The sequence below is a fragment of the Bombus affinis genome, chromosome 4, assembly GCF_024516045.1.
Source record: "Bombus affinis isolate iyBomAffi1 chromosome 4, iyBomAffi1.2, whole genome shotgun sequence".
Classification (NCBI taxonomy): Eukaryota; Metazoa; Arthropoda; class Insecta; order Hymenoptera; family Apidae; genus Bombus; species Bombus affinis.
The window spans coordinates 10,875,233-10,897,762 of NC_066347.1; the positions used below are offsets into that span (position 1 = coordinate 10,875,233).

Below are 22,530 nucleotides of genomic sequence, written 5' to 3' on the forward strand. Positions count from 1 at the left end.
TAATTTATTCAAAGAAATAGAAAAATGCATAAAAATTTAACATCTCTTGAACGAGTTAAACTTTGAATAAGGAAAAAGATTGAACACAATTAACGAAATATAAATAGGAGCTGTGGGACTATGTATCATCAAAGAAGAAGAAATCAGCAAGAAAAAAGTACAAGTATGCATCATGACAATTATCGATCAGTAAAAAATTTGAATAATGCGAATATAGATAGTAATGTAAGTATTTTTGTCAGATACTAGTATTGATGATATCATCTAAAATTATATGTACAACAATTAGCAATGTGATGAATATTTCAGAATATGGATGAACGTACGAATCAAACATTTTCGGACGGTAACTCTAGAATGTATCAAAAGTTTATGGGAAGAGATCGATATTCAAGGAAATCCGATGTCAAGTCTAAATATCCTCGGTCGAGTTCTATTGAAAGCAATCAGCCTTCAGTGTCGAGAAATATTCATCAACAAACATTTGTTATGCATAATATGTAAGTATAATTTATTTTACGAGAATAATAAACAATAATAAATATATATGTAATTTATTTTAGTGAAAATTTAAACTCTTTTTTTTATTTTTCAGCTACAATACATCTTCACATCGAGAGGGACGGTTTGTGGATGAAAATTCCTTTCGACCATTACAAACAGCTCCTGCATTAACATATGGGTATAATAAAATTGAAGAAAATAATGATAAAAATACATCACGGGTACTTATTCATTTTTATCAATATATTTAACATTTGAAGTGGCGATAAGGTACTATTAAATGATATGTTTACATTACAGATGAGATTTTATCGTAAAACGAAAGATGTAGCTGCTCAAAAAATTACGGATGTCGAAGTAATATCATCAGATGCCCAGACCAGTGAATATCTTCCTGCAATATGTCCCGAAACTCCTTACAGAAGAAGATTACGTTCTCTGTCTCCATCCCAATTGTACCGCCATCAACACTTTGTTAGAACAGCTTCTCATGAAGTCCATGCATTGTCCATGTTTGATATGTAAGTAATATTTTTATTAATTCCTTTCGTTTTCAAATTAATACGATTAATAACGTAGAAAATTCCTGGAATATGATTACGATTCGATAATTGTGACTAAAATGTCACCGCGGGTGATACAATATCTTTAGTTTACAATTAACGGTGCAATTTTATGGTGGTGCTATCGATAGCCCCGTATTGCTGTCGCTTTTTCTAGTTACTATCTGTCACCTTCGGCCCCTTAGACCTTAGCAAATGATTATTTCCATACTCACATGCATGACAAATTACTGGCTATAATAATGCCAGGCGTATCGTGCAAACTTTTATAACTTCTTAACTATGCTTCTGGGAAGGCGACAAATGCAGAGTTTCCGTAGTTTTACTATCATAACCGCATTGTATATATATACATATAATAGCTGCGGGAAAATTTCTTAATGGCATTTCTAAGAACACGACAATTCACTTTTTAAGAGCAGACTTTACAAGGATCATTGAATCGGTGATATCGGCACAAATCTACTCTATTTACACGATCGATTTCATGGCAGGGTGTTGAATTGAAGGTGACTCACAGTTTTATCCTTTGAATTGTCCTAAAATCGCGGCGCTTCCATTCTTGTAACGTTGTATATCTAGCCTTTCCAAATTTTTAGGTCAGCTAAAGTTCACTGAAAATGAATGATTGTAGTATTTCAAAGTGTAGTAAGCTCAGATTATTTATTATTAGACTACGGATATTTATGCAAATTCATATTTTTATAAATATAGTTAAAAAGGTATTATTTTATAAAATGATAATACTTGCTTTGATATAATTTTGGTAAATTTTAGCAGTTACAATGTTTGATTTTAAGAAAAGCAATTTTATGTTATAGAAAATGAGCAATAATGCATTGAGGAATACATCCTCGTTCTCGTTTCTGTTTCCCTGATTTACGAACGTCGCGTGAGAAGAAAATTGCGATTATATTTCGGTTTGAATAACCACGCCACTAAGTGCTATTTACATAACAATTTCAACTCGTTAAGAAGAAATCTCTGCGAATATTGTGTTGCAATTTAGGGCATGGATACCTGAGAAGTTGAAAATATATGTACACATAGAGTGTTACATATATTGCTAGATCATAAGGTAGATCACATTGGTAGATTAATGTGCCGTGTTGGAATTCAAAAACATTCATGATTTAAATTACGAAAGAATTTCATGTTTCAACATTATGCAAATATGTATTATCACAGATAACCTTTAATACTATTATTAACTTACTAACTTCGAACATAATTATCAAGGATTTATTTATTAAAATAAAAACCCCGTATATAATGTTATATGTATATAATGTATTTAATAGCAAAATAATAATACCAATATTATAATTCAATCAATTGGAGAAAGTGGAAAAATTGGAAAGTGGAAAAAAAATTTAATTGGAAAAATTAAAAATAAAATGAAAAAATAATAATTGGTTTACCGGAAAGGTTAATAATTAAAGCAAGAAACAAATTCAATAATTCATAATGTAATAACCTTGGCATGATCTTGGGCTTAGTTACGCTACCTTAAAATGTCTGTAAACAGATCAATTTTTACGGCTTCCAGGAATTAAATATAATCAATACAATTGTATTCTTAAAAAAATATTTGAATAGAAAAAATTATATATGAAAAGCACTTAAACCAAAAATATTCTGCAATAGGTGCTGATAACATATTCATACGGGAGAGGTTCGCAATTAGAAAAGATTAAATTACATAATTATTAGGTCATAAATTCATGTAACATTTCCCTATTTCTCTCATAACATATGCAACCATTGGTACGGTCTCAATAGTAAAATAGTAAAAGCAAAAAAAAAAAAAAAAATAAAAATTGGAAATGCATTGAAAGAAATCAAAAAAAGCAAAACTTATAACACAAAAAGAACAGTCTGAAATGTCATAATATAACACTTGTTCGTTTTCACTTTTGACGCCTATACCCTCGTATACGTTTCCACCCCTATGTCTAAGGGGGGTTCTTGCGGTCAGTGTATAGCCATTCAATATGGTATCGCGGGGTTACAAGTGAAACGAGAACCAGAAGGGGAGGTAGGAGTGAAGGGAAGTGGCAGCGGTCAGCGTCGAGACAGCCGACGTTTAACATGGGCACAGTCGTGCGTGTGGCGTTATTTGTCGCGTCGTTAGAATTCCCTCTTTGCCCTCTCTCAATTTTGTTCGTTTTCATTCTTAAAAACCAGAAAAGAAAAATCCATTGAAGGATTTTCATTTTGATGAAATTTGTTAAAGTGATTTCAAAATGATCCGAAGATTAATAGTTCGCGATTATGTGCTCGAGTGTGGTGTAATTTCAGTTTAACAGTTCAGTTTAATTGCCGCGAAACTACGACGATCGATCCGTGCGTGCGCCATAGATCCACATAGTTTTCTTCGTAGCTTTGCTTTTTAAATTTCATTTGGCGATGGTAAAAGTTAAAGAAAGTTAAATTCGATATTTATCTTATCAATTTGTATTAGAAGAGTAGTGTTTTGTTATGGAAATCTGTTGATTTTTTAATTATCTCAATTCTTCTGTATATTTTTTTTTAATAATTTTCTCCCCTTAGAGTGCACGTGCAATTTGGAACTTAAGTTTCTATTTGAAATAAAGCTTCTATTGCTAGAGAAATAGGATACTATAGTTTAATAATATTCTTTGCTTCTATTTAATTAGTTATTTTATTTAATATGTTGTTTAATATTATTTCATTTGTTCAATTTAATACATTTTGTTAATCGTTGTTAATGAGCTCAAAATTTTCCGCTATATAATTATACATATTTGTGTATGCCGTCAAACAAAGAGCGTTCCATAACAGGTTGTTAATCGATCATTCGTTAACCTTAGGAAGATAAACGTGAAATGTAGCAGAAGTTCCAGAATAGCAAATGAAATTTGAATTGCATATTGTCTAGACACGTGAAATCTACTGCTACAAAATATCTTCTAACTTCCGCAATTACAAAAGATATTACTATAAACAGGATATACTTAATTTATATTGAAAAAATATCGTATTATATTATTATAATTTTCAAAAAACTACTGACTATTATTCCTAAGGTCTCTCATCAGATGTATAGCCGAACAAAGATTATTTATCGATTGTACTGTATAGATTCGATATAATTTATAATTCACTTGTAATACTATTTTCATGGTAGATCAATAATCAGTTTGTAAATATCTCTGCGTTGGTAAATAAATTACGTTCGAAAGGATTGCTTAAAAATGATATCTTTTCAGGATTTGATGTATTTTTTAATTAATAAATGAAGGAATATATAAAGTACTATAATTATTACATTACATGATAATGCGATAGCATAGTAATTAGTTAATGTAATACAATCCCTTCTACCATCGTCAAATAGTAAAAAATTAATATAATACTAAATATCCTATAAACATAAAATAATACGCAATTTTCTAAAATTATAAAGATAACATGAATCATTACAACTATGAAACACAAATAAACTAAAGACATCAGATATATTTGATTAATTGCGCCAAGTGTATAAGAAATACGAGTGAATCGTGAAAGGTAAAGAATGAGACAAGTTAATAGTGCAAAAATAACTTCGATGAACTACGTAAACAGCGCTAGTGTCGTGGCAAGGACTTTCGATCGTGATCGATGAACTATTATCAATCAAAATGATCTTTAAGTACTGTGCTTGGCCTGAAGAAGCCGACAAGGCGACAATGTTGAAATGCAGAGAGTCGAACTCGATCGAGAAAGATAAGAATTTCAATGAAGAACCTGATAATTCAAGGAGAAAGGAATATAAAATCGCGAACACTATTCTTCGTTATTGCCCCTGCGCCTTTAGATGTAGGCAACCAGTGGATATTGGAAAGGAAGAGGAAGATTCTATCTCGACAATTGTTACCACTGTTAATACCACTCCTGTAATTCCTTTGAGGTTAAATTCGAGTAATGGCACGGTGTATGTTTTCAAAACAAATAAATAAAATATTATAATTATGTAGTACATTATAGCTGTATAGTTAATGACTTTTCGATATTCATCAAAATAATGTTTTATGCAGAAAAGATAGCCGTGTTGATACGTATAGAAAAATCTATAGTGTATAACGTAGATTATAATAGTATACGATGAATCGATACAAGTTTTTCTATATCGTTCGTTTTATGAATAAAGAAAAAATAATCAACTTTCGTCGTCGAAAATTTTGTTTCAGAGATAAAGCAGTGAACGAAGAAGAATATAATGAAAAAAATAAACATCATTTTCTACCAGACGACCATTTCGGTGTGAAAACAGTAGATGCAATTGAAACACAATATGAAGGTATTTATAAGGTGTAATAATATTAGATACTAAATAATTAGATAATTAAATAGTTTATAATAAATTTTGATTAGATAATTAAATAACAATTTTTCAATCGAAATTATGAAATAAATTATATGAATGAATTCTTAAGTTTAAGCTATATTATAAAATTATTCATCAAGAAATTTCTTATTCGTGAAGAAGTTGAATTTATCATTTTCTTACATCATCTATAGCCAAACAAATAGATTAGAGCTTGAAAAATGGATTATAAAAATCATTGAAGAGTTCAAGTAAACTTTTAAGCATTAAAAGCGATACATAATAACCTGTGGGACCTGCTGGAACGATCGAAAGTCCACGAACTGGAACGCGAGGTTCTTAACCTCGGACGAATGTGTAAAGCTTAGCTAGGATGTAATCAATATTTTGCTCGTAACGTTTAAATTGCCTAAACGAGCAATTTTTTACTAAAAAAAAAAAAAAGAAGTACGGAAAATCTTCTCTCCTTACAAAGAGCAATCAATATTTTTCAGGCGTGAAGTTTGAAATAATCGTAAATAGGCTAAAATAAAAAAAAGAAAAAAAGGGAGACTAAGTTTCTCTACAGTTTTAGACTTTCAATGCCACTTAAAATACCATTATTAACCATGGAATAATATCTGGTCTCTTTCTTCCTCATTTTTATTTTTTAGTAATGAACTACTTCGTTTCGAGATATGAATTGAATCGAGGATAAACATATATACAGAATGATTTGAGACGTAATTTAGATCGAGATTAGCATAAGATACGCCATCGTGTATGGAAATATCCAGACTGATTCTTGCATGGATAATAAATTTCAGCATTTTTCATTTCATTGCGTGGCACAATATTTGTATATTGTTTTTTTTCTTTCAGTCTATATCGTGGTTTAATTCGTATAAATATGAATATTCAGCATATCGATTTTGGTATTTAGATCGGAAGTCAGATAAGTGAGTCTGCGGTCTAGACATTTGCGCGTTAGCTCATTATTATAATTCTATATCATAAACTTAATGAAATTATAAATTCATTTTTTTTTATTTTATTCAAAATATTGAATTATATTAACACTAATTAATAATTCTATATTATAAACTTAATGAAATTATAAATTCATTTTTTTTTATTTTATTCAAAATATTGAATTATATTAACACTTAAATTCTGAAATATGTTATTACTATCTATTATTGAATAGTTTGGTCTACTTTTCAGTAGATGACCAAGAACTTTCATCATCAGACGCCTTAGAAAATAACTACCACCAGGATACCGAACAGGACGTACAAGATACTCAAGATGACAGTGATTCCAGATCGTCTACTCCAGATAGACAAAATGTGGACGCTGCATTTGATATTATCACCGGTCAATCGAGTCCTTCTGGTCGAGACACCGTCGATTTTATTGTAAATATTAACCCTAACAGTATTTCATAGTAACCATTACCTTTTTTAAAAGATATTTATTTATTTAAATGCGAATGAATTATAACATAATTATAAAAATCCTATTTTAGATTACATTGGACCAAAAAATTGGAACTGGAACCGAAGCAACGATTACGTCGATCGACGACGATGGATCCAAAGACTGGAGCAGCGAAGAAGAGCTAAAATTTGGAAGTCAAAGCCGTGTGGTATCCAGAAACTCGGAGCGCGTTAAATATCTTGAAGATAATCAAAACGAGAGCGAATTCAGCACGTCAGATGAAAATACAAGAACAGATGAGGTGTCGAGCGTCCAAGAAAGATCTATTGTATCCATTTTGACGACTGAACGAGCATTAGCAAATGAAAGCTTACAAACGTCCAGTGATATTCTGCATTCGGACTTCCAAAACGAAGAACCATCGCTTTCGAGAATGTCCACCAGTCCTAAAAAATCCAGTCGATCACCAAGTAGAAATTCCGTCGATTTTGAGACGTCGAAGTCACCAAGGCGTAATTCCCGAGGCAGTCCGCGTAAATTGGTTGGTTAATAAATATAAAATCATAATTAGATTGCAGACGTTTATGCAACTACAAGAAACTTAAATGTACAAAAATATACAGATTGCATGCATTATATAAAATGTTATAGATGTTATAGATAATGTTATAGATCATATAGAAAAATTTGTTTAAATTTCATGACATCAATTGTAATCTATAAATGGGAGAATTATCTTTTTTGAATTAAACAATATATTTTGATTAAACCCACTAAAAAGCAATTAGGATCTTAAAAATTCTAAGAGTGTTTGTATTATGCTTTTTCGCAGAGTTTTGAATTGGAAGATAAAGATTCGGCAGACTCGGGTGAAGACAAAACAGTTTCTTCTACGGTGCAGTGCGATTCCACCCAGTCGGAAGAACCAACCCAGTCACGCAGGGGATCGGAATCAGAGGACTCCCCAGCCATCATCATTGCCTCCAGACCTCATTCATCCACTGAGATTCCCAATTATGTTGAAAGTCATTTAAATAGTGCTATCCAAATAGAAGAAAATGATAATGCCCTCAGGGTAAGCCATTAGAATACAAATAAATATTTTGATTTAAGGATTTTTGCATTTTCATTGATAATAAAAATACTTCCTTTCAGTTTGTTAATGAATCTAATGAAAATAATAATTTAGAAGATGGACAAAGTAGAGATAGTTCCAGTGAAACGAATACGGAACCAGGGATTTTAAAGATCGAAGTAATATAATTTTCCAAAAACATTTCTTTAAATCTTGAGGACTTTTATTACGAAATATTGATCTATATATGTTAAATAATTTTTGTATTTAGAGTCAATCTGTGGAACCAATTGTTACGACTAAACGAAAGCCCTCCAGGGTTCCTCGGGTTGCAGTAAGAGGTCGAAGTAAAGGAAACTCGGAGAAAACAGAAAAGATAAAGCCGGCAGTACAACAGTGTTTTGCTCAACTTGAGAATAAAGACTGGTAAATATCACCAAGATAATTAAATGAAGTTAAATTAGAAAAAATTTTTTACATTATTTAAAATTATTATAATCTTAATTTAATTGATTAATGATTAGTATTGTTAATATCCTTCTGCAATATTTAACAGCACATTCAACTTCTAGCCTTTGATGGAACAGCTACAAAAATCTGAATAGATGGGATCAACTGCTATAATTAGATTTTTATTCTACTTTCAGGGAAATTACTATGAAAGGGTTAAAAACTTTGTCCCAGATTGCAAAACAACAACCAGAATACCTGGACGTATGTGCTGCCCCGACGATAAGCCGGCTTTTAGGTCGCCAAATAAAAAGTCTCCGATCGCAAGTAGCGAGAACCGCATGCTTGACCGCTGGCGATATTTTTAGCTCGCAAATTCGTGGCATAGATCAAGTATATTATCATAGCATTTTTTACATACATTAATCTCTTCATTCTTCTAATGAGAATTTTTATTTTTGATAGGATTTCGATGATATAGCCGGGTCATTGCTCCACAGGACAGCAGATACCAATCGATTTCTTCGGGCAGACAGTAACGCAGCCTTGGACCGAATGATAGAACATCTTCCACCTCATAAAACGATTACTGTCATCGTACTACGTGGTGCAAGGTAAAGTATTTATCAATTATTAATATATAGAATTCATAATTTATTCTCATTTATGTATTGTTTACTTAGTCATCAAAATGCCATAGTAAGAGCAGCCACGGCTAGATTGTTGGCTTCTATAGTCGATCGGATAGGACCAGAACATACTCTAATTTTACCGAGGGACGTGAAGGATAAGCTACTTTCTACGGGTGCAAAGTTATTAATCGATGGAAATCTCGATACTAGGTAATAACACGTATAAGTTTACTCATAATTTTCGTAACTTTGTACCTATCATATTACTAATATTTTTATAAACGATTTTATAGAAACCACGCAAAAAGGATGTTCCGACGTCTTTCGCACTGCGAAGGATTTCGAAAAGCTCTAACAGATGCCGTGCCGGAAACAACTTTAAGACACATCGACAAGACCCTGAAAACCCTTTAGTCAACCAATTGGTCGTGTAATCTCGCACGTCACTTTGCCATCTAGATCTAACTCATCCAACAAAACTGCTTTTTGCGAAAAGTGGAACTGAAACTATTAATTTGAGTTTCAGTAATATATTCAATACGATCTTCGTGCACGGGGAAAAATGATAGGATGTCACGTAGATTATGGAAAAAATGTTCACCTTGTTGGTATTTTTTCCTCCATGCACGAATACGTATTTCTTCCCTGACGTTTAATCGCACGAGTTCAGCTACGGACGAGAAGTGGAAGCATGTTGCTCTAGTCGACTGACTTTAACTTTCCAAACATTTTGATACTCTGATGTACATCCGTACATTTCTTTTTTATACCATTGTATAAGCAGTGTACTTAGAAACAAGAGAGAAACTTATTTACATAATGTGGATTTTTAGGATTTTGTTTTCCTGAGCCATTGTCATTTTATGATACGTTTGTGTGAGTGTCTCTTTCTTTTTGATAAAACTTAAAAGAATCTTCAAGACTTCAGTTTTTAATAAAATGTTTTTTTTTTGCATCTTTTGTTAAGTGAATAGATAGCTGGATAAATTTCAAATATATAGAATTCACATTATGTAAATAATCTGTGCTCAATTATAAAATATAAGCATCATTCTGAAGAAAGAAAAGAACATATTAAAACTAGGATATGTAAAATAATTTTTACTTTTAAACCTAAAAAATGGAGAAATTTAATGTTATATAACATGTTATTTATCAAATAATATTTCACTTTGTAGTCAACAATTCGTTTCAATTAGGTGAAAATTATTTTCGGTAACGCTTGTACTTAAAACATTGTGCCTTGAGAAACCAAAAACTTTTATTATAATTATAAAAGATTTATACAAAGTTATGTTAATGAGAATTACATTTACACTAATGTAATGTAATAATGATTAACTAAAATCATAATGCTCAATCTATTAATTAGACGAATTATAATTTATAATAATCATTATTGTTTAGTGAAAATATTTATCGGAAATTTCGAAACTTAAAATTTAATTGTTCAGTAGATATTGCAGATTTTAATAACATGAGACTAATTAAGATTATAAAAAAATGAAAGAAACAATTTATTTAAATTTCTCAGATATTTACATATGTATTTTCATTCGAACAAACACTCGTCTCTATACATAACTGTTAATACAATAAAATGTGATATACGAGAAATGGTATTATGTATCGAGTTCTACCAAAAACTAAGTTTTTAAAATCACATAAATCTACAGAAGGAAAGATTGAATGGGAATTTAATAATGTTTCGCTTTTTTTTTACTTCACCAACTCTTCTACAAGAAGTTGCAGGAAGAAAATTATAAGTAAATTTCATTGAGAGAAGAAAGGAATACATTGCTGATGGCAATGATTCCATTTCAAACAGACCAAAATTCACTATTGTTTATGTAGATAACGATATTACAAATATTATTTACGTCAAATAATTGGAATATATTAATTTATATTACAATATAAAATATTACATTATATTAAAGATTATAATAAAAATTTCGAAATATGAATAAAAGTTTATATTAACCATTTTGAAAACGTTATACTACGATCCATCTTTTTAATTACAATTTTTCATAAATCTTCGTTCCTTTTTTTATAAAACAACTGAAGCACCGAATTGAAGTGATATCTTCACGTTGATTATTGATATTAAAGATTTATAAAAATATTTTCCCCTAAAATGGAGGAGCGGATTTCAATGGGCGAAAAAAATATCAAGTTAACTATACATGCCATCGAAAATATCGTAAGTTTCGTGGCAAAAGGAGAAGATTTTTTTATAGTTTTCAAGTATCTATATTATTGATCATAAGTAAATATTATTAATAATTTAATAATTCATTATTTAAAAATTTAGATAAGAAAGGAAGACACGAACATATCAATCACAGTAGAACATAATGGTGTTATCTTGGGCGAGAGTAATCCAACATTAATCAAATCGGATTGTAAAGACAACACAATTCATGTTATCGATTTCTCTGTTAACTTGCCAGTTACTTTAAAAGATAAACAAATGGTTAATTCAGTTGTATCAATTCCTGTACTAAGTACATATTAATTTATATCGCTCAGTTAATTATTTATTATATAATAATCCTGTCTTCATTTTAATATTAATAACTGCACGTTTATACATAGTAAAAATTGTCCAAATCATAAAAGACGCGATGGAAGCACAAACTCCGTCAGATGAAGTTAAAAAAAATGAAGTTAAGAAAAAGTCAATATTCAGTACAACATCAGCAGCACTTCCCACATCACAGTTATTAGGGATATGCAATTTCGATTTGATGCCAATAATATTAGGCGAGCAACATAATTTCGAAATTATAGAAATTAAAAATTTATGAAGTTCAAATTTCCTCCGGTGCTCTTAAATTAAAAATTTCTCAAATTAAAAACTTCAAACGTCGACTGATTTAACAAATTGAAAATTGTTTCCCCTTTATTTTTCCCCTAAAAATTAGAGCTAAATTAAAGTAAGAAAATTTAAAAATTTTAGGGGAAAACAATTTCACCGAGAAGCTAATTTTAGAAACACCTACCTTTTCCTTTAATGGTGAATTAATTTCGTGGCAGAATCTTCCGCGTCTTACGGTAACAGCTTTGCAAGATCGTGTACCGATTTCTCAACCAAACGAAGCAATGAACTTTCTTCACGTTACCATCGAGAGCATGTATAATATACCAGAAATTTTCACAGAAAGTCTTCAATACAAAGCTGGCACGATAGCGTATATTAATAATGAGGTATTTATAACGAGCAAGATGGTAAAAACTGTGGACATTCCTCTATCATACTCGTTTATTTTGTAATATCCAGTGAGAGTCGGTAAAGAAATTAATCAATAAAGAAGATTGTATATAAATATTTTGTGACATTTGTGCTTCGTTTCAGGTTCCAGAAAACATAATTTTCGATCATGGTCTTTGGATGAAGTATCGGGACATCGAGAGAACAAAACGATGGAACAGTTTACGTCATATAGAAAATCGAGCTCAGTTATCTAAATACAAACTGGACTGCGACTTTATGGGAGTGCAAAATAAATTTAATAAGCAGATTGACTTAGCGGTACCGGCTTACTTTCGCATGATGTTAGTTGCGTTGTTTATTAACTATTATCATTATCCACTTTGTAGAAGAAGATATGCGAAGATATGCCACGAATAGAATGGAATTCTTTGAATCGGTGTATCTTATGGGGGAGTGGAATCGAAGCGATGCGGGATCATATTAGAAAGTAATAAATATTTAAATATCTTTTATGAAAATACATAATAATAGTTTAATACTCATATTATATAATTATCTTATCATTGAAAAATATTAATTACGAATGATTTCTCTGAAGGTACAAATATTGGCCCTTTCAATTTGAAATAACGGGCAAGACTTCTCCAACGAAATCGAAAAACGCTTCATCTACAACACAGTTGTATCAATGCTACGTCGATGTCTCCGAACTTCTTTTCCCAGGCAGTAAATTCTATCATTCTACAATATGCAAACACTTTATTGCTAAATTCTTGATATGTTAAAAATGATGCTTACACAGGAAAAAATTGCCGAGTCGTAGGACAATTGTATAAGTTCAATCCTTCAGACATGTCTGAAAAAGTAGGGCTCGAGCAAAATATTTTTGGTACAGGAACACAACGCAAAGAAGTGAAAGAGAAAGATAAAAGAAGTAAAACATCAAAGGTAAAACATACAATATTTCAATATTTCAATATTTCGATATTAGTAAAAATAATATTAATAGAGAAATATTTGATTTTAGAACACGCAATCGATTCAATCGGAAACTGAAACAGTACAAAAAGCAAGTGAACCAATTACTATAGAGAGTGGAGAGCCGACAATCATAGTAATTGAAATAGAACTTTACGAGCCTCTGGTCGCTTGTAGAATCGAAAAGGACTTCACGAACTTGTAAGATTTGTAATTTTATCCTATTTTCATCCTGTTCGATTACAAGTTCCATCACTTCAAAAGAGAAATTTAATAAGCTATCTTTGTTTAATATTACTTTAGAATAAATGAAATGATACCTAAATCGGAAAAGAAACAACATTATATATATTCTGCTGACGTAGCGGAAGCGCAGTACATGCACTGTGTTCAAAAATTGGCGCAGGTCCTCACAGAATGTTATCGAGTATGAAAATGATCAGTATAATCTATGTATAATTTATGAATTTTTTTGTTAAAATATAATATATTCTATAATTAATGAATTCTGTATGTTTTTTAAGCTAGGATTTTTGTGACGAGAATAAAAAATTGAATAGTGAAGGGAAGAAACCACAAGAAAAATATTGCTTCGATCCAGAATCGGTAATGTATTATAAAAATATTTGTTAAATATACTTCAGTAATCAAAAGGAAGTTGATACATTTCAGGACGAGTTAACGTGTTTCACTCAGTACCTTTACAAAACTGGAGTATACTTATCTGTACGCAATACATTGAGGATGAAAATTCCCCTCCTGATAGATCAAAAATTCAAAATGCCTAAAAATTTAATCGATTCTAAGGAATCTCATGTACAGCTCCTATATTATTCTGTCTTCTCAATATAACAAATTTTTGGGTTGTTGAATTTAATTAATTACATTATCTAAAACTTTCACAGAATTTTATCTGCTCTGTATACACATATTTAGTGGAACAAATGCATCTTGCCATAAATCAAATGCTCGAATGCCGATTTACGCAAGATTTGGAAAATGACCTAGACCTGAAGCTGGTATATTTCTATGCTGAAGAAGCTTATGAGCTTGGAAATTTCGAAGACGCTAGAGACTATTATACAAAAGTAAACCATCTTTTTCAATTGTAATATAGAAAACTAAGTAATTTCAATGAAACATACAAATCTTTCTAAATGCTTTTAATATCTAAAATACATAATTTTTGTCATCAGGTAATAGCATCGAATAAAACTGACCCGCATCCTTGGACACAATATGCCATATTCCTTAAGAAAATAGGTGACATCGAACGTGCAAAAGAATGTTGCTTAGAAGCAATCACTTTAAATCATCAACATGCAATGGCGTATGTAAAACACCATTATCCATTACAACTCGTTATTAATATAAACCTGAAACAAAGATACGTGATCGTAAATTATAACGATTTCAGATTATTAGTGTATGCGATGATTCTATTTGAAAATAGAGAATACAAAGAAACTGAGATTTTCCTCAGAGCTATCACTTACTTATATCCACGATTTTTTGAAGGCTGGACTATTTTACATCTTTTTTTCATACGAACAGAATACTATCCAGGTACGAAAATTCTTTATCTTCTTTATTTCTTGTTGGTAAAGAAAAATATAAAGAAGAAACTGAAATGAAAAAAATCAAAACAATACAAGTAATTAAAAATACATGTAATATTATTTAGGAGTAGATCTTACGCTTCGTATTGCAAAGAAATGTATGCAAGACAAATCTCGTACAATAGTACTAGATCAAGAACCACTTTCTTGGACCACGATTCACTGTCCCAATGATAATGTGTATATGATAGTTACAACATTTTTACTAAAACTGAACTTTTGTGAGGTAAACGATTTTTAATATAAAATTCGTAATCTTGCTACGTATTGTTTTACTATGGTAAAAATAATTGAATAAAATAAATAAAAAAAGTGCAATAGAAAGTACTTTATATACTGATGTATCTTTGAAAGCATAAATTAAACGGTTCCAGCTAGCAGCACTCGCGTTAGCACAGGAAATGGAAAATTCCGGTCGATCAATGCAGGTTCTATATTACATGGCAGTAGAACATTATATGTCTGGCAAATACGAGAATGCATTATCGCATTTAGAAGAAATTCGATGCGATTATGGAATGGTCTATATCTTTCAATTATCAAATGCAAAAGCTAAATCACAATGATATTTTTTATAAACGGAATATAATTCCAATAATGTTTATGACAGATTTTTCAATACCTCTCAATTTATCTATCCAGGATTATTCGGTCAGTAGTTTAACGGGCCATTGTTACTTCAAAATAGGAAACACAGAAAAGGCAATAGAATGCTACGAATTTGCACGTATGCTATTTGATAGACCTGATGATCTACATTTAGTGGAAGTTAGGTAATAATAGCAATCATCCTATAAATTTCAAGTAATAATAAATAAGTCAATGTATTTTTAATACGTTTTAAATAATACATATAATCTTTTTGAAATAATATCAGATTGGGATATTATTATTACGATACTGGAAATTTCGATCGCGCAAGAAAGATTTTTTTGAGCGCATGCAAATCCTCACCAACTTGTCTAACTTGGCTAGGATTTGGTATCAGTTGTTATGAGGTAAGAAATAATTGTTTTAATATTATCTTATATTATAATCAATCAATTGCGAATAGTGTCGTTATATGCAAAAATTTATAAATCTTTTTTGCAACAGACATATTTTGTTTCAGTTGAACCAGTTTCACGAGGCAGAAATGTCTCTGTCTGAAGCAAATAGGATTAATAATCACAATGTGGATGTGTGGGGCTATTTATGCCTTTTAAATATGACGCTTGAAAGATACGACGAGTTTGCGCAATGCTATGCGGAAATGATCAAAGTAAATTTATATTTTGGTATATTTTTTTAAACTTACTAAAGTGTTATAATATATTATCATATAAAGTGGAAATCTCTTAATTATTTGTAAATACTTACAATGATAATTTCATTGAACCTTAAGAATTGTCATAGCGCAGTCAATACTAGACAATTTTTCAACTTCTGATAGCTCAAATGAATGATTAGAATCCACAGAATTAATTAAAATTAGTTTTGTCTAGATGTTCTCCCTAGTTTTTTAGTTATAAACAAGTTTTAAAATTGTGCAATCCATGGACCATAAAACATTATAGCCTAGCAGCGATAAAGTCGAATTAATCTATTTATAAGGAAATTAAAAAAATGAAGCTCTAAATAATCTAAATCAGTACCAAATTTAAATCTTCTACTTTTTATTTTTAAAAAACCTCGTAATTCAAACGCATTTTTATTTTTACAAATTTGTCAACAGGTAACTTTTTATATGACTAAGGGAAAAGAGACAACAAAATTTTACTAACAATTTTTATTGTTTTTTTTTTCTTTTTTTTTTAAGTATCAGAATAATCTTAAAGATAGAAAACTGTGGCTGAGAATAACGAACCTGATGAAAGCTTTGGATTACGCACCACCAAATTTAAAACAAGCCAATGATGGAGAATCATAGCACAGAGGGGTTTGAGGAACAATTTGAAAACTAATGGCACCTAAACAAAATTTAAAAAAGACACGAACTCGTAAAATGAAGGATTACAATGGCACTTATTTTTAATCGGTGGAAATAATTAAAATAACAAAAAAAGAAAGCGAACACAATTAATAAAAAGTAACTAAAATCATTCTATCAACGTTTATAATTTTGGTCATTACAGTTTATCACATATACTTCATAAATCTTAGACTTCATTAACTTTTTATCGAATGAAGAATTACAAATAAACACATAACCACATTTCTTGTTTAATCAACGATATAAAAAATAAACAATTGTGTGTTTTATGAATTATTTCCCTCTTTGAACTACTAGAAATCCAATTCTATTGTTTTTCTTTCTTCTTATTTAATATTTAGCGGTGCATCTTTCAGCCAATTTGTTAATATCTCATCTCATAAATGAAAAATAAAACATGAAGCAAGCATGTAACAAAATATTATATAATAATAAAAAAAAGGAAACGTGCAATAAATAATCTTTTAGTAAAAAGATGCAAATAAATTATATAAACTATAAAGTAACATAACATTGCTCTTGACTAAAGATAAATAAATATAGCCTATCTTTTAATGTTATAATATTTAGAATGTTATAAACGATTGCTTTTTCTTTTTTTTTTCTTCCTTTCTAAATCAACAGCTCTCGAAATATTGAAGTATACAACTTTTCCTCTGTATACATATATATCAATCTCCAATATATAATTAATTGCTATAGCCAATTATAAAAATATCATTCGAGCGGAATATCTGAACCGATGTCAGTATTCTATTGTCGTAAAATTTGATATAAAATATCAAGAAATAAGAGTCACGGCCTTGTCAATTTCTATGTATTGTAAAAGAACTATAGTGATTAACTTTTAGTGCGCTAATCCTTTGCGGTTTTTTACTTTTCTAAAAAAATAAAAAAACAAAAATTAAAATTGGATCTTTAACAAAAATAACATTATTTTTGTGACTTGTGATGCTGTAATATCAAGAAGAAAAAAAAAGAGAAATAAAGAAAAAGGCAAAGGAGAATGTTTTTTTATCTGGAGCCTATTAATAAACTCACCAATTAATAACCCATCCGGCAGGTCTTGTGACAATTACAGGAAGATCGTTAAAAAAAGTAATGTTACCACAAAAAGTATTCAAATGTAAATCCGCAAAGGATTAATTAAATAACATTAACGATTGTGCGCAAGTATTATCACTTAGTTATAATGATTCGAAAATGCGTTATTTTAAAAAATGTTTTTCGGATACCTTGCCAAAAAGATTAAAAAATTTAAAAATAAATGTTTCAAATTTTTTAACGCTGATGAACCGACCAATTAAAATGCACTTATTTTTATTGCTGTAAAATACTTTAAAATCATAAACTGAAAATTAATAATCTAATTTCTAATGACTAAAAGAAATTTTCAGTAGTTAGCATTTTCATAAAATTTGTTCCTAATCATATGTTAACATAATATTTTTAGTCATAATGAGCATTAGAAATGTTTCTAACATCAAAAAGTACCAGTATAACTACGTTATTGTACACGTGTTATTAAGAACTGGTACTGTTTTTATTGCAATATGTTTTTTCATTTTCTTCATTCACTTTTTCCTCTTTCTCGTCCTTCATTTTCTCAGTTTTCTCTTTAGTATCTTCTACTAAATCTTCTTCCGCATTTGCAGGACTAAGAAAGTTCTCAGATTTTATTTCACAAAAATTTAGAGCATCCTCTAAATTTGGATTAGGTGATTCAGTCTTGTTTTCTAAAACAAGATCCGTTTGTTTTTCTATATTTAATGTTTCTTTCTGCACTAACTGTTCTTCCTGTACTAACTCATTATTGCATACCGATTGATTATTACTTTCTATCACAGAACATATTTTATCTTCGAACAAAGAAACAGAATTATCTGTTACTTCCTCTATACTTCGTTGCACCGTAACTTCGCTTTCAATATTATCACAGTCGTCGTTTACAAGCTGTTTTGTAATTTGTTTCGATGATTGCTGATCATCTTCATGTAAAAGTGTAATATTTTTCGCAACATTGTTTAATACCTCATTACTTGCGTTTGGCATAAGTTCCTCATTAGACTGAACATTATCTGGAACCGATACCTCGGAAGACATATTACTATTTTTTTGCAAATCTTCTGTTACGTTATTTGCAAGAGAATCTGAGCACGCTTCTTTATTTTCAACATTATTTTTATTCATAGCATCTTCAGCGATGTGTTCAGGATTATCTATACCTGATATTGAAGTAAAAAAAATTTGTTCAGTTTCCCCATCTTTCGTTGACGACACTTTTTTCGTAATCTCATTCTCAATATTCGATTGTACATTTTCCATATTGGAATTTTCATTTGCTTCAGATTTAGTTTCCTGTAATGTGTTATTATCCTCTGCTATATCATGTTCAATATTCTGTTCTGGATTTTGTTCTCTATTATGTTCAATATTCGGTTCAAAATTCTGTTCAAGTTTTACTTGATCAGAAGGTGAACACTCTTCAGCATCGTGTTTCTGTGAAGCATTTACATTTGAAGAATCATGTTTTATTATCTTCATATTTCCTCTCGAAAGCTTTGGTGATTTACTAGAATAAGATCTTTGTTGATCCTTCTGTGTGTAAGATTTAAATTCATTATCATAATGCTTGTATGAATTTCCATCGCTATCTTCCTTCTTTATATCTTTTCTTTGATGATACTGATATTTTGTCTCGTTCTCTTTCTTCTTTTGCGAATGAGACCTCTTCAAATTAGAAAACTTTTGATTATTAAAATAAGTTCCTTTCGACTTATCTTCAAATGACTTTTGGCGAAAGAAAGCTTCACCTTCGGACGGAGGAACGTCAACATCTGAATGACTGTACGTTACACGAGTTCTTTGTCGTGGCCCGACTCTTCCCGTTCCAGCTATGCTTGGTGAATTCACTAAAATTTACATTTATATCTTAGGAAATTTATGTTTATCACACTTATCCAAAAATTAGATTTATATAACTATTTTTACGATACCTTTTACGCTCATCACTGGTCCTTTTATTAAATTGCTTTGATTTACTGTAACCTTGATACTCTTATCAGTTGCAATAACAGTTCTTTCTTCAGAAGTTGGAGAAACAGAAGTTTTTGCTGATGCTGCTGTATTATTCCTATGTTGATCATAGGTATTATGAGATCGATTTTCATAGTTACTATAAAAATTCTTTGTTGAACCACGATAAGCACGATGACCACCACCGCGAGTGTAATTGACATATTCATTATCTAAAAACAATATTTTAACAGTATCTTCATAAAGTATGAAACTTTAATAATAACATTTGAACGTACTATTAGCATGATATTTCCGGTCGGAATCTTTATGATCCTTTTTCGTAAAGTCTCCTAATGTAGGCCTTGATGATTTCTTTATTCCATCATCTATGATATGAACCTATAATTTTAACAATTTATCAATCTGATATCCATAAGAAAATAATTATTTATTACTTTATCATTATCCCATTCTCGACGCCAATTTCCCTCTGCAGTTCTTTGTCTACTAATACGATCCTCATCGATACGATTCCTTTCTGCTCTCCAGGCATCATATCCTGGTTGAGATTCATCTCTGTAATTTCCTTTGTTTGGTTTAATATCCTATGTATAAAAATGAAGTCTCTTACATTTGATATAATTAATTAAATTTATAAATAAAATATTATTACATACTTTCTGATTACCCTCTCTTCCACCAATTTTTTTTCTGAAACTTCCTCTTGTTGCTTTATGATGAGACCTATTCCCACTATTTTCTTTTGTGTATTCTATAGTAGGTTCTTCCCTTTCAGAATCTGCCAAAAAATTATATTTAGGATCCGGTGGTGGTCCTTCTCCCTAAATGATATTTCATTCTCATAATTAATAAACAAATATATTCATACACTCATGTGTTAAATTTAACAAAGTCAAAAATAATTTCTATTAATACCTGAGCAAAAGAGTGAATTTTTTTCCCTTCCCCACCATGAGATTGCAATGTATATTCATGTTTTTCTTTGGTTAACTTCGGTTTGGTTTTAGGAGGATTTGAAAACTCTGGTGGTTCTTTCCTTTCTGGCCAATCTGTTGATGGTACCATTTGCACCAAAGCATTCAGTTTGGCTGCATTTTTTTTATCTTCTTCAACTTCCTAATGCAATAAGAATGATTTGTGAAGTATAAAGTATATATTTATTTAATTTTGACCTCACAGTCAAGGAATAAACTTGCTTTACATATATAATACAATAGTGAAGCATAAAGTGTACATGTATCAAACTTAATATAAACTTTTATTATATCATAATACGTGCCTCGTATCTCCTCCTAATTTCTTCATTTTGTTGTCGAATTTTATTGATCTTTTCTTCGAGTGCACTAGATGCCATCTGAAATATTATTTTTCAAAAAATCAAAATAGAAACATACTATTAGCATGATAGAAACATTTTTCATTTGATTTTTAAAATTGATATAATTATTTACATTGACATGTTTCATATTTCAAATATCTATACTATTTCCCATTTCCCCTTTTTACAAATAAAATTAGTACAAATAAGAAAAGTAATATTGAATATTTTATTTTAAATAGAAATTAATTATTTATATGCATTCATATAAATTTACATAGGAATTAATATAACTAATTTAAGGTCGTATAAAGTAGAAATTAAGCGAACAACAAACGCTATAAGTTCGATAGAGTAACCGTAATAAGTCAAGCATTTTAAGTACTAAAGTAGATATTCGTGTCACGTTTCGTTGCTCTACTTCAAAAGGAACTTCACTTCCGAATTTCTCATCCTTCAATTAAATATTACGATTGATCATACGCAATTTATTACATGAAAAAGATTTATATTTTACATTTGTCATATTCTTCCACTCTGTATGCGTGGAACCAATTTATAAGAAAATATACATTTTATTATTAATAAAAGATTAACCATAAGTTAATTAACAACTATCATACATCGTATTAACCAAACTATTTCCTATTCGACGGCTTAAATTTAAAATCGATTTCAACCTTTTCAAGCCATTAAAAAAATCTAATCTTTTTAAAGGTGAGCCTATCTATATATAGACATTCACATATATCCTTGTCAATTTATATAAATTAAGGAAATCAGTACGACCACAAAGATTTCTGCATAAAGTCGGCATATTAATAAAGCTATCATTTATGTAAAATTAGGTTATACAAATGTACAATCCGTTTCTCTGAAACGTAAAAATGGAATAAATCGAACATGTAATATGTAATAATAATATAAGTTAAAAAGAATAAAAACAAGACGTACGGTTGCAAGTAGCTGCAAATAGTGTCAAGAGAATAAAAATTAGAACATCACGAAGGAGAGCGTTGCGTTGCTTCAATTAAAAATCAGCCACATATGTCACTGTTGAGCACTACCCTTATTTTTCCTACAGGGACACATTGACACCGCACAACACACTCACGAACCGCACTCATGGATTTGTTCTCGCTCGAATAAGAAAATTATTAGTGGTGATGGTTACAGTGGTTTTCATCGCCACCTTTAATTTTATATTTTATCCATAAAGCATGTTTTTATTACATGCTTTATTATAAACATGTTGAATCTTCAAAAGACCTCAATATATATGTGGCTATAAAAATTATATACATATATATTAATGCAATTTGTATGTAACATGTATTATTAAATATAAATTATATTAACATGAGCCATCAGAATCTTATAAGATTTAAAATTCGCACTAAAATGTTAG

At 30.0% G+C, this 22,530-nt stretch overlaps 3 protein-coding genes across 9 annotated transcripts in view; 2 read left to right on the forward strand and 1 right to left on the reverse strand.

The window, feature by feature from the left end:
* The window catches only part of LOC126915660 (uncharacterized), a 29,624-nt gene extending 18,662 nt beyond the window's left edge, over nucleotides 1–10,962 (forward strand). For both annotated transcript variants that reach the window (XM_050720524.1, XM_050720525.1), the window contains 14 exons: nucleotides 108–225; nucleotides 310–500; nucleotides 596–725; nucleotides 805–1,025; nucleotides 5,264–5,373; nucleotides 6,604–6,797; nucleotides 6,908–7,360; nucleotides 7,652–7,894; nucleotides 7,975–8,073; nucleotides 8,166–8,320; nucleotides 8,542–8,737; nucleotides 8,810–8,958; nucleotides 9,028–9,186; nucleotides 9,270–10,962. In XM_050720524.1, coding sequence (XP_050576481.1) covers nucleotides 108–225; nucleotides 310–500; nucleotides 596–725; nucleotides 805–1,025; nucleotides 5,264–5,373; nucleotides 6,604–6,797; nucleotides 6,908–7,360; nucleotides 7,652–7,894; nucleotides 7,975–8,073; nucleotides 8,166–8,320; nucleotides 8,542–8,737; nucleotides 8,810–8,958; nucleotides 9,028–9,186; nucleotides 9,270–9,390 — 2,539 coding nt within the window. In that variant the 3' untranslated portion in view covers nucleotides 9,391–10,962. The remainder of the gene's footprint in view (nucleotides 1–107; nucleotides 226–309; nucleotides 501–595; nucleotides 726–804; nucleotides 1,026–5,263; nucleotides 5,374–6,603; nucleotides 6,798–6,907; nucleotides 7,361–7,651; nucleotides 7,895–7,974; nucleotides 8,074–8,165; nucleotides 8,321–8,541; nucleotides 8,738–8,809; nucleotides 8,959–9,027; nucleotides 9,187–9,269) is intronic.
* Nucleotides 10,963–11,116: 154 nt separating this feature from the next.
* Nucleotides 11,117–17,041, forward strand: LOC126915369 (cilia- and flagella-associated protein 70-like). Its single transcript, XM_050719971.1, is given in 21 exon segments — nucleotides 11,117–11,182; nucleotides 11,294–11,486; nucleotides 11,578–11,745; nucleotides 11,942–12,189; nucleotides 12,338–12,514; nucleotides 12,583–12,683; nucleotides 12,795–12,922; nucleotides 12,999–13,144; nucleotides 13,224–13,375; nucleotides 13,478–13,601; nucleotides 13,847–13,990; nucleotides 14,080–14,262; nucleotides 14,371–14,504; nucleotides 14,592–14,740; nucleotides 14,859–15,019; nucleotides 15,168–15,314; nucleotides 15,436–15,566; nucleotides 15,671–15,791; nucleotides 15,905–16,054; nucleotides 16,592–16,689; nucleotides 16,691–17,041. Coding segments are annotated over 21 exon segments (2,967 nt in total). The 3' UTR covers nucleotides 16,737–17,041.
* A 312-nt stretch (nucleotides 17,042–17,353) lies between these two features.
* Nucleotides 17,354–22,281, reverse strand: LOC126915662 (uncharacterized protein PF3D7_1120600-like). Of its 6 annotated transcripts, none has more exons than XM_050720531.1 (8): nucleotides 22,077–22,281; nucleotides 21,080–21,158; nucleotides 20,720–20,916; nucleotides 20,461–20,625; nucleotides 20,239–20,388; nucleotides 20,080–20,182; nucleotides 19,762–20,013; nucleotides 17,354–19,677 (listed from the first exon to the last, which is right to left on the reverse strand). In XM_050720531.1, the coding sequence occupies exons 2-8, from the start codon at nucleotides 21,156–21,158 to the stop codon at nucleotides 18,290–18,292; spliced, it is 2,334 nt and encodes a 777-aa protein (XP_050576488.1). In that variant the 5' UTR covers nucleotides 22,077–22,281; the 3' UTR covers nucleotides 17,354–18,289. The 6 variants fall into 6 exon arrangements, with proteins under 6 accessions (XP_050576488.1, XP_050576486.1, XP_050576487.1 ...); XM_050720529.1 differs by having other exon boundaries at nucleotides 20,720–20,920; nucleotides 21,084–21,158; nucleotides 22,077–22,279; XM_050720530.1 differs by lacking the exon at nucleotides 22,077–22,281 and adding an exon at nucleotides 21,746–21,764 and having other exon boundaries at nucleotides 20,720–20,920; nucleotides 21,084–21,158.
* Between the last annotated feature and the right edge of the window lie 249 nt (nucleotides 22,282–22,530).